Below are 20,464 nucleotides of genomic sequence, written 5' to 3' on the forward strand. Positions count from 1 at the left end.
ACTCTTCCTTCAGTTAGTCCTGACGAAGGGTCTCGGCCTGAAACGTCGACTGCACCTCTTCCTAGAGATGCTGCCTGGCCTGCTGCGTTCACCAGCAACTTTGATGTGTGTTGCTTGAATTTCCAGCATCTGCAGAATTCCTGTTGTTTGTTGTGGACTGTACACATCAGCTGTGTGCCAAAAAAGGCATAACAGTGCTTCTTTCATCTCAGACAGTTGAGGAAGTTTGGTATGAGCTCCCAAATCCTAAGAACTTTCTACAGGGGCACAATTGAAAGCATCCTGACAGGCTGCATCACTGCCTGGTATGGGAAAGGTACCTCCCTTAATCACAGGATTCTGCAGGCGAGTGTGGACAGCCCAGCGCATCTGTAGTTGTGAACTTCCCATGATTCAGGACATTTATAAAAACAGGTGTGTAAAAAAGGGCCCGCAGGATCATTGGGGACCTGAGTCACCCCAACCACAATCTATTCCAGCTGCTACCATCCGAGAAACAGTACCGCAGCATAAAAGCCAGGACCAACAGGCTCCGGGACAGCTTCTTCCACCAGGCCATCAGACTGATTAACTCACGCTGATTTGAGTGTATTTCTATGTTACATTGATTGTTCTGTTTATTATAAATTACTATGATTACACATTGTACATTTAGACGGAGACGTAATGTAAAGATTTTTACTCCTCATGTATATGAAGGATTTAAGAAAGTCATTTCAATTCAACTTCTCACTAATTTTTGCTCTAATATATGCTCTCATTTGCTTTTATGCTGTCTTTGTCCACCATGGTTGCTTGATTTTCTCTTTAGAATTCTTTTTTAACTTTGGAATATATCTATCCTGTGCCTCCTGAATTGCTCCCAGAAACTCCAGCCATTGCTGTTCTGCCATCATCCCTCTTGCCCATGCTAGTGTCCCCTTCTAATCAACACACACTTCCTCCTGTCAAACTAGTGATAAGCCACCCCAACAGCTCTAGCAAACCTGCCCGCAAGGGTATTGGTCCCCCTCAGATTCAGGTGTAACACATCCTTTTTGTAGCAGTCATACCTTCCCCAGAAGAGATACAAATGTTCCAGAAATCTGGAACCCTGCCCCCTGCAACAATTCTTCAGCCACACATTCATCTGCCAAACCATCCTATTCTTACCTTCAATGGCGCAAGTGGCCACTGTGTGTGTAAACCACTGGAGTCAAGCTGGCAGCTTAATTTTATTTGAATTTCCCATTTAGAAATTTAGGGGAAGAAAACAAAACTGGAACAAAGCATGATACTGTCTGCCCTATAGTTTCTAAAGGCTAATCATACAGGAGAAGTGAATGTGTAAAGACTGACTGCCACACCAGGCTACAGAGTTGTGAAAACACTTTCACCGTTTTTTAAGAAAATTAGTGTTGATCTTTTCCCAGAATTCATTCAGACATAAAATGCTGCTGAGAGAACTGTCAAGATAAAATGTTTTTCAGCAAAAACTAAACAAGTGTGACTAGACACTGCAGCAGGTTAGTCTGAAGGTGGGCTACACAACATACAAGATGTGCTTCAAGAGCTTCAATAACATAGTTCAAATACCGTAAGCTCACAGAGGAGACATTTATGAAAAACTTTACCTTCTGTAAAAAGTAGCTCTGGAAGTTCATGAAATTGTTGGTCTTAACAATATTTGAACAGCTTTTACAGCAAAACATTCGAGTGAAGAGCGACTTCATGGCTGGAGGACCAGTCCAAGTATTCACCATGGCGTTTGCAATCTTAAGGAACAATAGCAGATATCATGTACTGTTGAAGTTAATGTACTGCTCACATTTAAAGAGATATCATCCATAAAATACACAAGGTTATCTAAGGGGAGTGCAATAATTCTGCATTGCGCCAAAAGACACCGGAGAGAATTCAGCTGTTCAGCCCAATAAGTCTGCTCTGCATTCCATCATGACTGGCTGATGCATTATCCCTCTCAACTCCATTCCCCTGCCTTCCCCCCATAACCTTTGATCCCCTGACCAATCAAGAACCTATCAACCTCCACTTTAAATGTACCCAAAGACTTGGCTTCCACAGCTGTCTGTGGCAATGAATTCTACAGATTCACCACCAACCTATCCTGACAGTCAGCCAATATTCCATTCTATGACAAGAAGCCACTGGGTAGGTTCAGAGAGGAATTATAAGAATAAAATTTCTCTGAAAAGATGGTTAAAATTTGGAAATCAACTGTACAAGGGGATGAAAGAGGCAGGCACTCTCACAATACTTACACAGTATTCAGATGTGTTCTTAAAACACCATGACATAGCAGTCCAACGACAAGGCAGGGGAATGGGATTAATGTAGCACACACAAAATGCTGAAAAAACAAAGTAGCAATCCCATAACTAGTGTAATGCTATTAAGAGTTGGGAGTTCAATTCTGACATCATCTGTGAGGAGTCTGTACGTCCTCCCAATGGAACGCTCAGGTTTTCTCCAGGTTCTCTCTAAATCAAGTGAAATATATAAAAGAGCTAGTGCACGCACAATCTATCATTTCATTTCACAAAGCCCTTCACCTCCAGTGGGGCGTGAACCACTGACAGAAGCTCGCCAGAATCCTCTGTCCCGGGCCAGACTTCTCAGTCGTCTCCAGGTGTATCCCCGTCTTCATTCCTCTCCCAGGGATGAGATCTCCGGTGCCTCTGTTGGCATTTCTGTAGCACTGGGTTTTCACAGGATGGGGTTACTAGCCCTACGCCCAACCCTCCTCCTTTCACAGCGCCCAACGCCCAACCCTCCTCCTAGTTCCACACTGAACTAGGCTTCTCAATAAATCATACTCTACAATCAAATAATTACAAAATTCACTGTTCACCTTTGCAAGCCGGAAGCAGGCATGCATTCGGACTTTGTAAAAGCATTGTTCATGTTCTAGGATATCTGTCAATGCCAGTCGAGAAGCTGGAGTGGGAAACTTCTCTAAAGCGAGAATTGATTCTTCCTGTGCAACAACATCTCTCTCATAGCGAAGCTGGTACTGCCACATGAAATCAGCCTGTTCAAATTCCACTTTTCTCAAAACAGACATGTCGGGGTCTATCCTTATCCACAACAGCGGAGAATCGGCACTACAAAGACAATAATACATCTTTAAACCACACTCAATGATAATAATTATATTAACTTTATGTTAAATGCGTTTGCAGACAAAGAGGTACATATAAAAATTAGTGCAATGAATAGGACCTACTCCATTGCAGAAAGATCCATGTCCACTTCCTCGCCATTCAACAATGGAATCTTCTTTTTCTTATTCCTGAACAGAAAGAGAAATGACTGACATAATAAACAAAAAATAATGAACAGAACTGTGAAAAGTCACTGTAAGTGATATAATATTCCTTTCAAAAACCCCAAAAATCAGAGAAAGATTTCTTTTATTTCTTTGGACCTGATCTTTTAAATTCTTAACAAGGATTGAAGTTTCATTTATGTAGCCAAATGGTGGTGGATAATGAATACAATCAGGTGTTTCATCATTTAGTAGCCACTGATTGGCCTGCTATAACTTGGTCTGGGCCAAACAGAGACACCGCTACACTTGTAAGGGCAGAACAGACAGCGCTAGTCCTGTACAGACAGAACAGACACCGCTAATCTTGTAAGGACATGTGTCCATTCTTATATGTAAGCCTGCTAAACATGTTGACTTTATCCTGCAAATTAGTTGGACCTATGTCTGAATACACGGTGAAGAATCTTCTTTGATACAAGTATTTGAGGTGTCAATTTTTGATTGTTGGAAGAATTTCAGATGGTGACGAAGTGCTGTACAGAAGTGAGATATTTCAGCTGGTTGAATGGTGTTGTAACAACAACCTTGAGTTCAGCATCAGTGAGACCAAGGAATTGATTATGGACTTCAGGAAGAGAAAGCTGAGGGAACACAACATCGAGGGATCAGCAGTGGAAAGGGTTAGCAGTTTCAAGTTGTCGGGTGTCAATATCTCTGAATATCTACCCTGGGCCCAACATATTGATGCAGTTACAAAGAAGGCACAGCAGTAACTATATTTCATGAGGGGTTTGAGGATATTTGGTACATCACCAAAGATTCTTGCAAATTTCTGCAGATGTACCATGGTGAGCATTCTAACTGGTTGCATCACCATCTGGCACGGAGGGGCCACTGCACAGGATCAGAAAAAGCTACAGAAAGCTGTAAACTCAGCCAGCTCTATCATGAGCACCAGCTTCCCCAACATCGAGGACACCTTCAAAAGGCGATACCTCAAAAACACGACAACCATCATTATGGACCCTCATCACCCAGAACATGTTACTATTAAGGAGGTGGTATAGGAGCCTAAAGATACATACTCATTGTTTTAGGAACAGCCTCTTTTTCCTCTACTAATCAGATTTCTAAATGGACAATGAACCCATGTACACAACCTCATTATTTTTTTCCTTTCTTTTCGCACCTTAATTTTTATACTATATATATATATACACACACACATATATATCTTATTGTGATTTATAGTGTTTTATTATGTGTTACACTGCACTGCTACCACAAAACAGCAAATTTCATGACATATGCTGGTGATATTAAATCTGATTCTGATTCCATTAATCCACAATCTTTCTTTTATTTGTAACAAAGAAAAAAAATCAGAAATAATTCATAAACCAATGAATTAATATTTCTGACTCATTATAGAGAATTATCAAAAATCATCTTATGGAATAAACCACACTGATTTTGATACATATATTTTTAATCTTAGGCAAAATCTGTATTAACTCATTTCCTTATAGCCATTTCCATGGCCATGCAAAATACATTATGATGAATTACAGTGCATCTTAAAAAGTGCACATTTTAAAACTGGGACAATTTTGGATAAGTTTAATAAATTCTATCCTTCCCACACACCCATACCTACCGTCTGCTCTTGGAATGGCAAGGAATATCATGCTTTAAGCTGTTTTCCTCAATTTGTAGAGTGTGGTTAAACGACCCATCAAGCTCTTGTACGGTAACTTTAAGCGGTCCCTGGAAAGGGTTAACAATGTTTGTGGAATATAAATACAACAAGCCTTTCACTTAACATGGCAATATGTCCCAGAGTTATCAACGAGAAAGTACATGCATAACCGTGTAAGGAGAAATTGGGGCAGATAACCAACAGACTGATCAAAGAGGTATATTGAAAGGAGTTGCGCCAGGAGGCAATTTCAAACTTTATAGACTTGGGAGCTGAAGGCACAGGAGCCACTGGGAGAATAATTATGTCTGGATATGAGCACAAGGTCAGCAGTTGTTCCTTAAGGTTGTTATAGCCGGAGGTGGTAGTGAGGATAAGCTCCCACTATCTCAATGACGTGCGACTCAAATAGTCTCTGTCTACCAAGTCCAACTCCTGGCCTTTACATGTGGCTTAGCTACTAAGTCCAGTGGAACCGTTTCTACCGACAGGAGAAGGGGCAAAGGCAGGTTACTAGCGCCTTAAAACTAGTCACTTCGGGCAGATGGGGCTTGTTAGCCATGGTTGGCAGCTCACCTAAAACTGATCCCAAATCTCCACGGCCTTGCAGCTAAATCCACTCATGGAGAAGGCTTCAGGAGTAAACCCAGAGGAAAAAGTCTGGAGCTGGAGACCCTAAGGCAGTCCTACATTGAGTTCAACACTGACTGGCAACTTCTGCAACACCATGGTTCCAAACTGTATTGGTCTCTGCCTTTCCTTTGGGGAGGGGGAGCCTGCTGCATGGTTAATAACTTGTTCTCCATATCGTACTGCCCTGGCCTGTGTATCTAGACAGCTAGGATGCAACATCCATGGTCCACCTGACCAATGGAGTAGCCTCCATTAAGGTTAGAATGAAATAACTCAAAGTTACAAGCAGGAGGTTAGGCAAGACCTTTAATGCGATATGCATGATTAAAGAATGCTTAAGGATGGTCGGCACAATACTTACAAAAAGTTTGTTAATAAAATTAAAGGGATTCTTTTACAATTTCTCTGGCTTCTTAAAGATCAGGGATTAACTTCATTCACCATATGCATTTAAATGTATTAGGAAATTGCCTTGGCACAACATGCAACAACAAAAAATTGAACAACTATACAGAAATGAAGAATTACATAAAAATACAGTGAGATGCACAGCTATGGAATAAAATGTTCAAAAGTACCAAACATGTTTACAATGCAAACAGCAATGAAAAAATTGATCTAAAGTTTTTACAGTGCAGTGACTGAGATAATAGAGGGGAATGGGGAGGAGGATAACTGGAATGATTGATCAGATTAACTGCTTGGGGGAAGAAAGTTTTAAGATGGAATTAAGTTTTAGTTTTAGTATCCCCAGAAGCACTTTCCAGAAGGGAGCGTTTGGAAAAGGCAGTTTGCCGGGTGGGTAGTGTTCAAGATGTTACAAAATTGCATTTCCAGAGTTAACCTGTTAGATTCACCGCACTCAATATTGATAGAAACCCCTGATCAATCTGTACATAACTCCAACAGTTTTAATTGGGAACATACAGCATTTATGCTGTCAGATTCCAAGCTGAACTCTGCATTATCTTGTGTTTAAGGCAGGAGTCACCAACCTTTCTTTATGCCATAGACTAACACCATTCAGCAAGGGGTCCTTGGACCCAGGCTGGAAACCCCTGGTTTAAAGACTCATCTTTTAAATTGCAAAGCTGAACTTTAGCTGCTCTTACCACATATTTCTGAGTTCCCAAAGAAGTGTAATCCTGCTTCAGTTCCAGTTCCAAGATGTTCCGTTTCCGATTGAATGCAAAGCTGCCGAAAAACTTCACTACACCACTCTGATCACTACAGCATGTAATTAAGGAGATTTTAAGCACAGAACAGTGTAATCAAGTCTGCCTGTTGCCATAAATGGAAAGAATATCCAGACAAGTTTAATATTGCAATGTTTACTTCTGAACGGACAGGATTCAGAAAAGAAAACAAAGTTAGAGCATAATTCATCAAGCAGAATTAGACTATTCAGCCCGAGTCTGCTCCACCTGATTCATTATCCCTATAGGAGCCATGTATCTATTTTCTGTCTGTCTGTATTGTATTTTGTGTTGTATGTTTATTATGAGTAATTTGTCATGTTGGTTGGGTGTGGTAGAAGCGAAGAGTATAGTTACATATTCACACTTTGTCTTAGGTCAGTTTAGTCTAGGTAGAACCAGAGGCAGACAGAATGATTCTTTTTTGTTGAATATTTAACATTAATTGGAACACTTATGCGTGCTTAAATACTTTTAAATGTACTTAGCCTGCTTATTTCATAATATCGCTAGTTTTACTTGTTCATTTATGCTGGTTTCTTCATAAAGGATCAAATGCACTTTCTTTGACTTAGAACGTTGTTATCGTAGAGTGCATCACACAGTGCTAACCCCCTGTGCTTAGACTCTGAGTGGTTTTGGTTAGTTTTCAAGTAACCACTACATCTCTCAACCCCATTCTCTTGCCTTCTCCCCGTAACCTTTGACACGCTTTCTAATCAACCCTCACTTTAAATATACCTAACAACTTGAACCCCATGGCCGTCTGGGGTAATCAATTCTACAGAATCACCATTCTCTGGCTAAACAATTCCTCCTCATCGCTGTACTAAAGGGACATCCTTCCATTCTGAGGGTGTACCCTATGGTCCTAATCTCTCCCATTATAGGGAACATCATGTCCAGTCTATCTAGGCCCTTCAATATTCGATAGGTTTCAATTATATACCCCCCTCATTCTTCTAAACTCTTGAAAGTTGAGGAAGAAACATGAAATATGCGTACATTTTGAGGTAGATTTGTCACAATGGGATGATTCGCATTTGAAAGAATAACATTAAGGAGCAATCAATCGTTATAAATGATCGAACTTTCAGAAGTAATAAAAAACTCAAAGGATACACCCATTGCTTTATTAGAGGTTGGATATCTTTTCCAGACACATTTGAAATTGATTTTAAAAATCCAGTCGTTGAAAGCAGCATCTGGCTCCACATATGTGATTGGAACTTCTGTGAAGAAGCAGTGCTGGCCAAACTCAACAGCTTGTTGAAGACCTAAAGAGGTGAACAAACTTTATTGGATAGCAATTCACTGTTTTGCAATTACAAAGTTTATAGTATTTGGAAGCGACAAGGTATAGTTGATGAATGCCCACAGTTCACTTATTCTAACAGTGGTTTCTACAGTAAGGAATTAAAAGCAGAGCCTTACATTATTCCAATGGAATATCAGTAAATAAATGGATTATGTTCTGCAGCAAAACTCTTTATTTAGTTAAGAACCAAAGTAGTGAAGGGGAGAGCATTAGTATAATGTTTTAAGTATCTGAAGGTGCAATTCTAAGGCCATAAAGTCTTCTGACAACTTTCCCTGGGGGAAAAGGATGCTGGTAGTACCCAAATTTTTCCAAAATTTCTGTGGCTTTGTCAACTCCTCCAAGTAAGGGTAAAGCGAGCAACAAAGGGAAGTGCAAAGGGATGTTATGTTGAAGTTGTATGAGGTATTGGTGAGTATCATTTGGAGTATGTATGCAGTTTTGGTCAGCTACCTACAGGAAAGATGTAAATAAGTTTGAAAGAGTACAAATAAAATTTACAAGGATGTTGCCAGTTCTGGAGGGTCTGAGTTATAAAGAAAGATTGAATAGGTTTGGACTATATAGCTTAGAGCATAAAAGATTGAGAGAAGATTTGATAGAGGTATACAGTATTATGAGGGGTACAGATAGGGTAAATGCAAGCAGGCATTTTGGTTGGGTGGGACTACAACCAGAGCTCATGGGTTAATGGTGAAAGGTGGAAAGTTTAAGGGGAACATGAGGGGAAACGTCTTCACTCAGAGGGTCGTGACAGTGAGGAATGAGATATCAGCACAAGTGCTGCATGCGAGCTCAATCTGTGTTTAAGCAAAGTTTGGATAGGTACATACAGTATATGGTAGGGGTCTCGAGGGGTCTGGTCACAGTGCAGGTCAATGGGAGTAGGCAGTTGAAATGGTTTTGGTATGGACAAGACAGGCCGAAGGGCCTTTTTCTGTGCTGTACTTTTCTATGACACTATGGTACAAATAAATAGAACTCCGCCATGGATGGTCCCAAGTGTGGCTACAAAAGGAGGAATCTTGGGCACGGGGCGAGAAATCCCATTCTGTTAAAAAACCCAGCACTACAGAAATGCCAACAGAAGTTCCAAAGACCTCATCTCTGGGAGAGGAAGGATCTTTGATGGGCTGCACCGTGAACAACTGAAAGACTGCCCAGGACAGAAGACTCTAGCAAGCTGCTGTCGGTTGCCTATGCGCCAGAAGGGGCAATGGGCTTAAAAAGATGATAAATGAATGGTTGAGCAATATTGATAGACTAAAAGTCCTTCACATCTTCCTTAATTATGCTGTACTAGAATTAATGGCCTTGATATTACTAGTAAATGGACTTCTGTGGATACATCGTCAATTGTGAAAATCCCAAGATTTGGAAGGCTAAACTTGTCAGCTGAGTCAGACAAAACAGGCCACAAGAGGGTAAAAAACACAAAGCGACACAGTAGCAGTCAGCGTAACACGAATACAGTGCTGACAATTCCTGTCGCTGTCTGTAAGGAGTTTAGATGTCTCCCTGTTTCCACGTCGATTTCCTCAGGGTGCTCTAGTTTCCTCCTACATTCCAAAGATGTACGGTTTGCTACTGAGGCGCCCAAACTGATGTCTAAAAATAGCTAACACTAGAATCAGTGAATTGCACGTCACTGAAATTCCTGAGTCAATTGTGCTAACTCTTACCAATAGCCTGTGCGATCATTTTACCACTTAGTGAGGTCTAGGCTTAAACTTTTGGTATGCAAATGGAGAGAATCCAAGAAGGCAAGTGAAAAGGAAAAAAAATAAAATAAATTTGCTCATTCTTCAGGAAACAACACCCCAAATATATAAATGAATTAGTTCTCCCACAAACCTGAAGCATGAATTCCATGCTAATCCTGTTTTCAATGAGCCGCATCACAAGGTGAGCTTTGCACTGGAACATCTTGTAGTAATTCCAGGACAAAGTATGTGGATGCCGAATTGAAAAATGCAGGTGCGGTGCTGGCCTGCAAGGATTTCAAAAAAACTGAAGTTAAACTGTGGTAAGATTTAATGCTGATTTAACTAATGCAAACAAATACTGACCAGTTTTCATTGTCCTTGTAAATTTCAAATTTGATTATTCATGATATAGTAGCACTTCAAATACAAAATAAATTTCAAACATCTAAATAATCAATTGGTCCACACCAAAGGAGATGAATAAAATTCTATCAAACAAGTACTCCCTTAACACACCCTGCAAAGTGCTGATTTCATTCACTACAAAGGAGATGGTTATCGACTGCAGTGGAACTCACACCACTCATATCCCCGTTTACATCAGTGGCACAGCAATGTAAACTGCGAGCAGTTTCAAACTCTTGGGAGAGCATATCTTTACAACCTCACATGGTCCCAGAACACATTCTGCACAATCAAGAAAGCTCACCAACCCTTCTTTCTGAGGAGGCTGAAGACAACTGGATTTTGCACATCCTTACTCACATCATTCTACAAGAACGCAGTATAGAGAGACCTGACAAGCTGCGTAACTGCTTGGTATGGAAACTACACTACAGCAGACAGGAAGGCTTTACAATGGGTAGTGAAAACTGTCCAACACGGCACCAGTACCAGCCTACCTATTATCAAGGACATATATATAGAAAGGTGCTGGAAACTGGCCAGTAATATCATGAATGATCCCACACACCTGGCTCATGGACTGTTTTTGTCACTCTCATCAGGAAGGAGGCTACATAGCATCCACGCCAGCACCATCAATTCAAAAACAGTTACTTTCCCCAAGCAGTAAGGCTGATCAACACCTCTACCCACTAACTCCACCACTAACTCCACCACTACTCTTGTTTTTTTCCTGTCAGTCACCTAAGTTGCGTCTACCTAACACCTCAGTTGTGTTGGGGACGTGGCCAGGTGGTTAAGGCGTTCGTCTAGTGATCTGAAGGTCGCTAGTTCGAGCCTCAGCTGTGGCAGCATGTTTGTGTCCTTGAGCAAAGCACTTAATCACACATTGCTTGAGTCTGTGCGAGGAGTGGCGCCCCACACAGACTTCCAATCTGTGCCTTGTAAGGCATGAAAATGCCCGATGCAGGCCTCTCATGGTCTGAGTCGACGTTCGCTCCTCTCCCTCCTCTCCTCCTCCACCTACAGGACAACCTTCTGTCATACAATCAATAATCTATCTTATGTATGTATATTTATTGTGTATTTTATTGTTATTGGGTACATCAGATCCAAGTTAACAATTATTTCCCTACACTTAAGTACAGGAAAGGGCATTAAGCAATCCTGAATCTTAAACAGGCATCCATTTATGCTGCGTGCTACAAACCTGGCTTGCTTACAGCACGGAAATGATTACCGTATTATGGAGTGAAACACCTGTAAAGTGTGTAATGTCTAATAACGAGGCTTGGGCAAGCAATAAGGCTATTCATACTAAGATGCAAAATTCAGGGGTGCCCTCAGCTGATAGAGACTTCAGTGGTTATGCCTTAACTTAACAGATCACCTGAACACTATAGCCTGCCGTACTAGTCTTGCTAGGCATGTAGGAATTGACAGCCCCCAGCAATATCCATACTCACCGCTGCTTGGCCAGCCCACCCAGCATGAGCTGTATCACATTGCCTCACTGGATCGCTACGTAATGAGCAATGCAGCATGAGATCATTAACCATTTGGTTTCTGTAGATGCACAAACACAAGGCTGAGCCTTTAACCAAATACTGTGCATTTGGTTCAGGAAGGCAAGGGTTCGTGTTCCTATGTAAAACTACATGGTGAGTAAGGTATCTCTGTTTAATACCACCATGACCCCTTTTAATGCTAGTTCAATTCCCGGGAACTCATCCTCATCCTTAATTGAGATCAAGTGACTAGAGGCTGTCATGAGAGAGGTTTGAACTCAACATGACTGAAAACACCAGGAGGTGTGAAATAGGAAAGGTAGGAATTTCACTGAATACATTTAAAAAAATAAGATTGCAACCACATGGATATAGGGAAATAACACAATAATTGGATGAAAAATACAGCAAGTTCTGGAAAACTGAAAAAAAAGACAATGTTGAAAATGTTCAGCAGAGTGAGGCAGCATCCATGGAAAGACAGTATGAATATTTCAGACCGAAGATCATTGAACCTGTATCTCTGGTGCTGAAAGGCAGTGGTGAAAATGACTGCACCATTATCAAAGAATGTGATAGTTTTAATTTAGTGCCTGAATTTTAAAAGTGTAATAAATTGATGCCAGGGAATGGATTGTTTAAATGCTCTGAAGAAAATTAAATTAGCAACATAAAATATGTTTTGTACATTTTCATCAATAATAAATACCACCAAATGATGACAGAACAAATTGACTAAAAAGTTATAAACTCTACAAAATTATCTAGCTATGGCAATCAATAGCTTTAGTTGGATTCCTGAACATAACAATCAATTATACGGTAGATGCAGTACAAAGGATGAACACACACAATCAAAGGCCTTATATTGAACAGGTCTTACCTATTTGAGAGGAAATGTAACTTTTCATATCAGTCAATGACAAATAAAGGATTACTTACGTTTCTTTCTCTTTCACCCCAGTAAATGTCGGATGCAACAAAACACCACCAGTTTTCAATTCGTAGTCCACAATTTTGTCCAGTTCCTACAAAATTGAAATATTTTACCACATTGTATTAATCAAATGAACGATTCTGAGTAAGTTTCATTCACATTTTTACATCTGATTATACCACTGCTCCTTTAATGAATCTTCCTCTTCCCTATACAAAACTATGGTGCTATTTTCTAACAGACCAATTGCCATTCACCACCTCTAACCCACACTAGTTCCTGACTGAGAATAGATAGATAGATAGATATACTTTAACCCCGAGGGAAATTTGGTTTCGTTACAGCCGCACCAACCAAGAATAGAGCGTAAATACAGCAATACAAAAATACCCCAACAATCAAACACCAAAATGCAAACTATGCCAGATGGAAAATGAAACATTCCAATTTAAAAATAATTGTTTTGCGTATCTTTCCATGGACACGGCCCTCAGCACTTCCTTTTTCTACAGCTTTCTTCAGTCTTACGATTTATTACTTCTGTATTCCAATTCTGGTTTCTCATTCACCTCAAATCTTAATTCAACTCCTTTTCACACCTAAACATAGTTGGTAATTGGATTATTATTGTCACATATACTGAGAAGCTTATCATCCAACATGCATGCTATCCAACAGATTATTCCATGCGCAAGTACATTGACATAATACAAAAAGAAAACGTAAAATGCTGGAATTAAAGAATGAAAGAAACATAGAAAACCTACAGCACAATACAGGCCCTTCGGCCTACAAAGCTGTGCCGAATATGTCCTTACCTTAGAAATTACCTCGGGTTACCCTCTAGTTTTCTAAGCTCCATGTACCTATCCAGGAGTCTCTTAAAAGACCCTATTATATCCACCTCCACCACCAACGCCGGCAGCCCATTCCACGCACTCACCACTCTCTGAGTAAAAAAACTTACCCCTGACATCTCTTCCGTTCCTACTTCCAAGCACCTTAAAACTGTACCCTCTTGTGCTAGCCATTTCAGCCCTGCACCTCTGTCAGGTCACCTCTCATCCTCCGTCGCTCCAAGGAAAAAAGGCCGAGTTCACTCAACCTATTCTCATAAGGCATGCTCCCCAGTCCAGGCAACATCTCTGTAAATCTCCTCTGCACCCTTTCTATGGTTTCCACGTCCCTCCTGTAGTGGAATGGTTGCAGTTACAGATAAAGTGCCATGCAGATAGACAGATAAGGCAGATTGAGAGATCACAAGTTCATCTTTAGAGCCATAGAAAAATAGAGGACAGAAACAGGCCCTTCAATCCATCTAGTCTGTACCAAACCATTTAAAATATCTACCCACATTGACCTGCACCTGGACCAAAGTCCTCCATACCCCAACCATCCATGTACCTATCCAAACTTCTCTTAAACGTTGAAATCGAGCTCGCCTGCACCACTTGTGCTGGCAGCTCGTTCCACACTTTCATGACCCTCTGAATGAAGAAGTTTCTCCTTATGTTCCCCTTAAACTTTTCAATTTTTAACCTTAACACATGACCTCTGGTTACAGACCCATCCAAGCTCAGTGGAAAAAACCTACTTTCATTTACAATATTTATACCCCTCATAATTTTGTATATCCTTCTCAAATATCCCCTCAATCTCCTATGTTCCAAGGAATAAAGTCCTAACCAATTCAATCTTTCCTTATAACTCAGGTCCTCCAGTCCTGGCAACATCCTTGTAAATTTTATTTGTGCTCTTTCAACCTTAATTACATCTTTCCAAGAGGTAGGTGACCAAAACTGCACACAATATGCCAAATTAGGCCTCACCAACATTTTGTACAACTTCCAACATAACATCTCACCTCCTGTACTCAGTACTTTGATTTATGAAGGCCCATGTGCCAAAAGCTTTCTTTACAACCCTATCTACCTATGACACCACTTTAAATGAATCATGTACCAGTATTCCGAGATCCATTTGTTCTACTGCACTCCTCAGTGTTTTACAGTTCACCATGTAAGACCTATCTTGGTAGGTCCTAAGTGCAACACCTCACACTTGTCTGCATTAGATTCCATCTGCCATTTCTCAACCCATTTTTCCAGCCGGCCCAGATCCCGCTGCAAGCTCTGACAGTCTTTGTCATTGTCCAGTACACCCCAAATCTTGGTGTCATCTGCAAATTGATGATCCAGTTGACCACATTATCAACCAGATCTCTAGAGGCCCATTTAAGAGTCTTATAGCAGCTGGATAGAAGATGGCCTTGAGCCTAGTGGTACGTGTTCTCATAAGAAATAGGAGCAGGAGTAGGCCATCTGACCTATCGAGCCTGCTCCACCATTCAATAAGATCATGGCTGATCTGGACATGGACTCATCTCCACCTACCTGCCTTTTCCCCATAACCCTTAATTCCCCTACTGTGCAAAAATCTATCCAACTTTGTCTTAAATATATTTACTGAGGTAGCTTCCACTGCTTCATTGGTCAGGGAATTTCACAGATTCACCACGCTCTGGGAAAAGCAGTTCCTCCTCATCTCCATCCTAAACCTCTTCCCCCAAATCTTGAGGCTATGTCCCCTAGTTCTAGTTTCACCTACCAGTGGAAACAACTTTTCTACCTTGATCTTAACTATCCCTTTCATAATTTTACACGTTTCAATAAGATCTCCTCTCATTCTTCTGAATTCCAGCAAGTACAGCCCCAGGCAGCTCAATCTCTCCTCATAGTCTAACCTCCTCATCTCTGGAATCAACCTGGTGAACCTCCTCTGCACCACCTCCAAACCAGTATATTCTTCTTCAACTAAGGAGACCAGAACAGCACGCAGTACTCCAGGCGTAGCCTCACCAGTACCCTGAACAGTTGCAGCATGACCTCCCTGCTCTTAAATTCAATCCCTCTAGCAATGAAGGCCAACATCCCGTTTGCCTTCTTGATAGCCTGCTGCACCTGCAAAGCAACCTTTTGTGATTCATGAACAAGCATTCCCAAGTCCCTCTGCACACCAGCATGCTGCAACCTTTTACTATTTAAATAATAATCTGCTTTTTCATTTTTCCTTCTACAGTGGATGACTTCGCCTTTGCCAACATTGTATTCCATCTGCCAGACCCTTGGCCACTCACTTAACCTATCTATATCTCTCTGCAGATTCTCCGTATCTTCTGAACAATTTGCTTTTACACTCAATTTAGTATCATCAGCAAAATTAAATACATTATGCTCAGACCCCTCATCCAGAATGTTAATATATATCGTGAAGAGCTGTGGGCCCAGCACCAACCCCTGCGGCACACCACTCACCACAGATTGCCAACCAGAATAACATCCATGCGTCCCAAATCTCTGCTTTCTATTAGTTAACCAATCCTCTATCCATGCTAATACATCACCTCCCTCCATGCATCCTTGTCTTATGGAAATGTCTTTTCTGCAGCACCTTATCGAACACCTTCTGGAAGCTCAAGCTCAAACTTTTTTTTAAACCTTCTGGCTCATGGGGAGAGAGCGCGAATGACTGGAATGGGAAGAAGCCTCAATGATGTTGGCTGTGGAAAGTGCAGACAGAGTCAATGGAAGAGGGCATAATTTATTGGGCTGTACTCACAACTCTGCAGTTTTTTCCAGTCTTGGTCAGAGCAGTTGCCATAACAAGTTGTGGTGCATCTGGATAGGATGCCTGCTATGGTGCATCAACAAAAGTTGGTGAGGGTCACTGAGGATATGTCACATTTCCTTAGACCTGAGAAAGTAGAGCTGGAAGTGCACCTTCGTGGCCATAGCATCGATGTGGCTGGACCAAAACATGTTAATGATATTTAAACCCAGGAACTTGAAACTCTCAACCACTGACAGGGTTGCATACTCTGCTCCACTTTATGAAATTAATGACCAGCTCTTTTGTTTTGTTGACAATGAGGGCAGGTTATTGCCATAACACCTTACCACTAGGCTCTCTATCTCCTCCTTGCACTCCATCTTGCCATTGCTTGAGATCAAGCCCATTACAGTAGTGTCATCTACAAACTTGTAAATGGAATATGAGCAGAACATGACAACATAGTTGTGAAAGCATAGGGAGTAAAGGAAGGGGCCGAAGCCACAGCCTTGCGGGGCAGCTGTGTTGAGGATAGTTGTGGCGAAGGTCCTGCTGCATATCCTTACTGATTTGCCAACCGCATTCGTCAAGAAGTCAAGGCAGAGCAGAGGGGTATGCGAAATAGTAGGTCTAGGAGATTGGAGATTAGCTTATTGGGTAACATACAACTGAAAGCAAAGCTATTCAGTCACTGAGAACATGATATGTGAAATTACCTCCACAATCCTCCACAAAATTTTACTCCTTTATGATCCTCCTGAAAATTTAGGATTTTTGCTATGATTTTGATCATGTCCCTAATTTGAATGAATCCCCAAATAAGAATTATCCTCAGAAGATGTCTTGGAAAGAATGGGTCTGTATTCTAAACTGTCAGGAAGAACATGAAACAACTTCATGACACACATACTCAGAGCCCCTCTCTCCCGGCTAGAATATCTACTTCTAGAAATCAGTCTCAGAAAAGAATATAACAATAGTTCTTGGATGCCAAGGGAATCAAGAGATATTGAGATTAGACAGACAATCTTATGAGATCAGCCACGACATTATTTATTGACGTATCATACTTCAGGATCCACGTAGCACTCTCACTCACCAATTTTTACTGCTTTTAACATATAAAAAGAACCAACTTGATTTCTGTTAGGTCTTAAAATAGGCTGTACACTTAATGACATGTTAAGCCCTGACAAATACAGATGATTCATTAACATCCACTGTCGATGGAACCCAGTGACAGCATTATTTCCATAGCTTGGAATTAGTTTACATGCAATTGGTATTATATAAGAACCTGTAACTTATTGTATGTAGCTGGAAATATCATCCTTTTATTAACAAGATTTATTTTAGTTTCATTCTGGAGCTCAGCACATTATAATTTTCAGAGACATTGTTTAACTGCACTTTGTTTCATAGAACATTAAACAGTACACCACAGTACAGGCCCTTCAGCCCACAATCTTGTGCTGACCTTTCAGCCTATTCGAAGCTCACCCTTCCCTCCCACAATGCCCTCCACTTTCCTGTAAGGTACATTAACTGCTGGAGGTCCCTTTAAAAATGTCATCCTATTTCTAGTTCACTTAGATCAACTATACCAGTCAACTGCCTTACTGAAAATAAACCTTGTACTATTTAACAGTGAAATTTAGTTTGTGCTACCTCTTTAATCCAGTGTCTGTACTCATTAACACCAAATGTTTTTTTCATCCAGAGGCCATAAATGTATCCAGATATTCCTTTCAACACCCATTCATCAGACCTACAAAGATAAAGATGAAAAGATGGTATTCAAAAGAATGAATTTAAAACAAGGCAGGAAAATCATTGTTTTCACTTCATTCTTCATTCGTAACAGAGAGTAAAAAGAAAAACTAAGTATCTTCACAATTTTGTGGAAAATCACCACAGGAAATGTGTTCACAAATGCAATTTTTCAAGTTCAGTTAAAATGGACTATGAAAGATACAGCGATTAAGTCACACTCCAGAAATAACTAGATTCACAATGTGAGCTATAGACACTTGTAGCTTCTAGCTGGTGCAATGAAAATATAACTTGCTTTAGAAGCCAAGATTTGTACTTAAACACATGAAATTCTGCAGATGCTGGAATTTTGTGCAAAAAGCACAAAATTGCATTTATGGGGAGGCATAAGCAGCTGATGTGCGGAATCCTTGACTTGAATCAGCACACAGCACACTTCATAAATGATTCTAAATTCAAACAAATTACAAGCCAGGCCAAATTACAGCCAATCTATAAATTATTGCCTCATGTCATTTTCATTCTTAATATAGAATAAAACACATTCACTTAATTGCAAATTGTCTTTGCAGCATTCAGTTAACCAAATGAGTATTGAATATCCTTTACACTTTTCAAACAACGCAAGTTTCCCAGATTATTCGATCTAATTAAGACATACGCTCTCTGGAAAATTCTTCCTCTTTCATCTATTGCCAAAATATAATTACAGTTAATTACAGAAAGTCCTCAAACATAACAACCATTCAAAGATTATTTACATGATTTTAAAATTGGTATTGAACCTCTTTGTTATTAGAGGGAAACCATTCCTGAAGTTAACAGAGATTCGAAATTGTGAGAGGATTAACATGAAGAGGCCACATTATTTTTCTATTTAGCTTTGAAACGGTAACAATGCAAAAAAATGTCACCTTTGCTAACTGAGAAAATCTGCAGAGGTTAGAAATTCGAGCAACACACACAAAATGCTGGAGGAACTCAGCAGGCCAGATAACAGCTATGGTAAAGAGTACAATCGACTCCTGCTGAAGGGTTTTGGCCCGAAATGCCAACTGTACTCTTTTCCATAAATGCTGCCTAGCCTGCTGAGTTCCCTCAGCATTTTGTGTGTGTTGCTCATCCTTGCTAAGTATTGCAGATCCTAGAAAATGGAAGATTTTTCCTGACTATTTAGATGAGTTATTATCACAAAAATTTAAAAATATCCAGCTGAGAGATGTGTCTGCTACTAAAAAAAAGTGATCATTCATGGCAAAGATTAATATGCAACACAAAATATTGTGCACTTGCAGAGATTAACAATATAGCACATTGAAACTTCAACACATATCTCTGGGTGACAGAACATAACTGTTCGTCTGTGAACTGTCTACACAGAGACCTTATTGTTTAAATATTACTAAGCAGAGGTAGGCATCAGAAACTGGATAAGGTTTCAGAGTCAATTATGCCAGCCCTTTTAAAGATTTTAAAGTCATAGTCATACTTTATTGATCCCGGGGGAAAAGATTAAGAAAGAGCTTTATTTGTCATAGGTATATCAAAACAGAGTGAAACGCGTCATTTGCATCAACAACCAACAGTCTGAATATGCTGGGTAGGGGCAGTCCATTAGAGTTGCCAAGCTTGTGCCAATAACATAGCATGCCCACAACTTATTAACCCTTACTAATCCGTATGTCTTTGGTAGATGAAAGGAAATCGGAGCGCCCAGAGGAAACCCACGTGGTCATGGGGAGAACATACCATCTCCTTACAGACAGTGAAAGGAATTGAACCCTAATCGCTGGGACTGTAAAGCGTTATGCTAACCTTTATGCTACCTTGCTGCTGACATGCTCTAATTGCAGATCTGTCCAAATCAACTTGGATTCTACCTTCACTGCCAGTAATGGTGGATGAAATCAAATTATGTGAGAAGAGAAGGGTAAGGAGAACGTTCACAGATTTTGATGAAACTATCAAGTGAGAGACTAAATTTAAAATGAAATATGAAAACATGCAATACAGTGACAATGACATTAGTTTTAATCTTCTCAATGATTTTGCATGTAATTGAAATAAATATAGAAATATATACTGATTGCTCATAAAACTTATCTCTTATCATCCTTATCAGTGGATAAAGTATTTCAGAGTTCTATGTTTCTTGAACACTGTTTACATACCCAAGTAGTTCTTGAATAAACTTGTAGACTAAACTTCACAAAAAATTAGTTTGAATGAGACATCAGAGGTTTATTTGTCATAATGCAAACTAAATTGTCTAGAAAATTTTAGAATTCAATATATTATATTGAACATTTCCCTAATAATACTTTTAAATTTTGTGGATTCTAACTTTATTGTGAAAACTTAATGATGGAACTTGAAAATATATAATGCCATTCACAATTTAAAAATGAC

The 20,464-nt window shown here is 40.1% G+C and overlaps 1 protein-coding gene across 2 annotated transcripts in view; it reads right to left on the bottom strand.

The window, feature by feature from the left end:
* The window catches only part of taf2 (TAF2 RNA polymerase II, TATA box binding protein (TBP)-associated factor), a 141,081-nt gene that overhangs the window by 75,359 nt on the left and 45,258 nt on the right, over window positions 1-20,464 (bottom strand). For both annotated transcript variants that reach the window (XM_072251969.1, XM_072251962.1), the window contains exons 9-17: window positions 17,951-18,050; window positions 12,679-12,764; window positions 9,972-10,107; window positions 7,922-8,076; window positions 6,716-6,830; window positions 4,929-5,038; window positions 3,227-3,292; window positions 2,852-3,104; window positions 1,614-1,754 (exon numbers count right to left, since the gene is read on the bottom strand). In XM_072251969.1, coding sequence (XP_072108070.1) covers window positions 1,614-1,754; window positions 2,852-3,104; window positions 3,227-3,292; window positions 4,929-5,038; window positions 6,716-6,830; window positions 7,922-8,076; window positions 9,972-10,107; window positions 12,679-12,764; window positions 17,951-18,050 — 1,162 coding nt within the window. The remainder of the gene's footprint in view (window positions 1-1,613; window positions 1,755-2,851; window positions 3,105-3,226; window positions 3,293-4,928; window positions 5,039-6,715; window positions 6,831-7,921; window positions 8,077-9,971; window positions 10,108-12,678; window positions 12,765-17,950; window positions 18,051-20,464) is intronic.

This window comes from Mobula birostris, chromosome 1 (assembly GCF_030028105.1).
Source record: "Mobula birostris isolate sMobBir1 chromosome 1, sMobBir1.hap1, whole genome shotgun sequence".
Lineage (NCBI taxonomy): Eukaryota > Metazoa > Chordata > Chondrichthyes > Myliobatiformes > Myliobatidae > Mobula > Mobula birostris.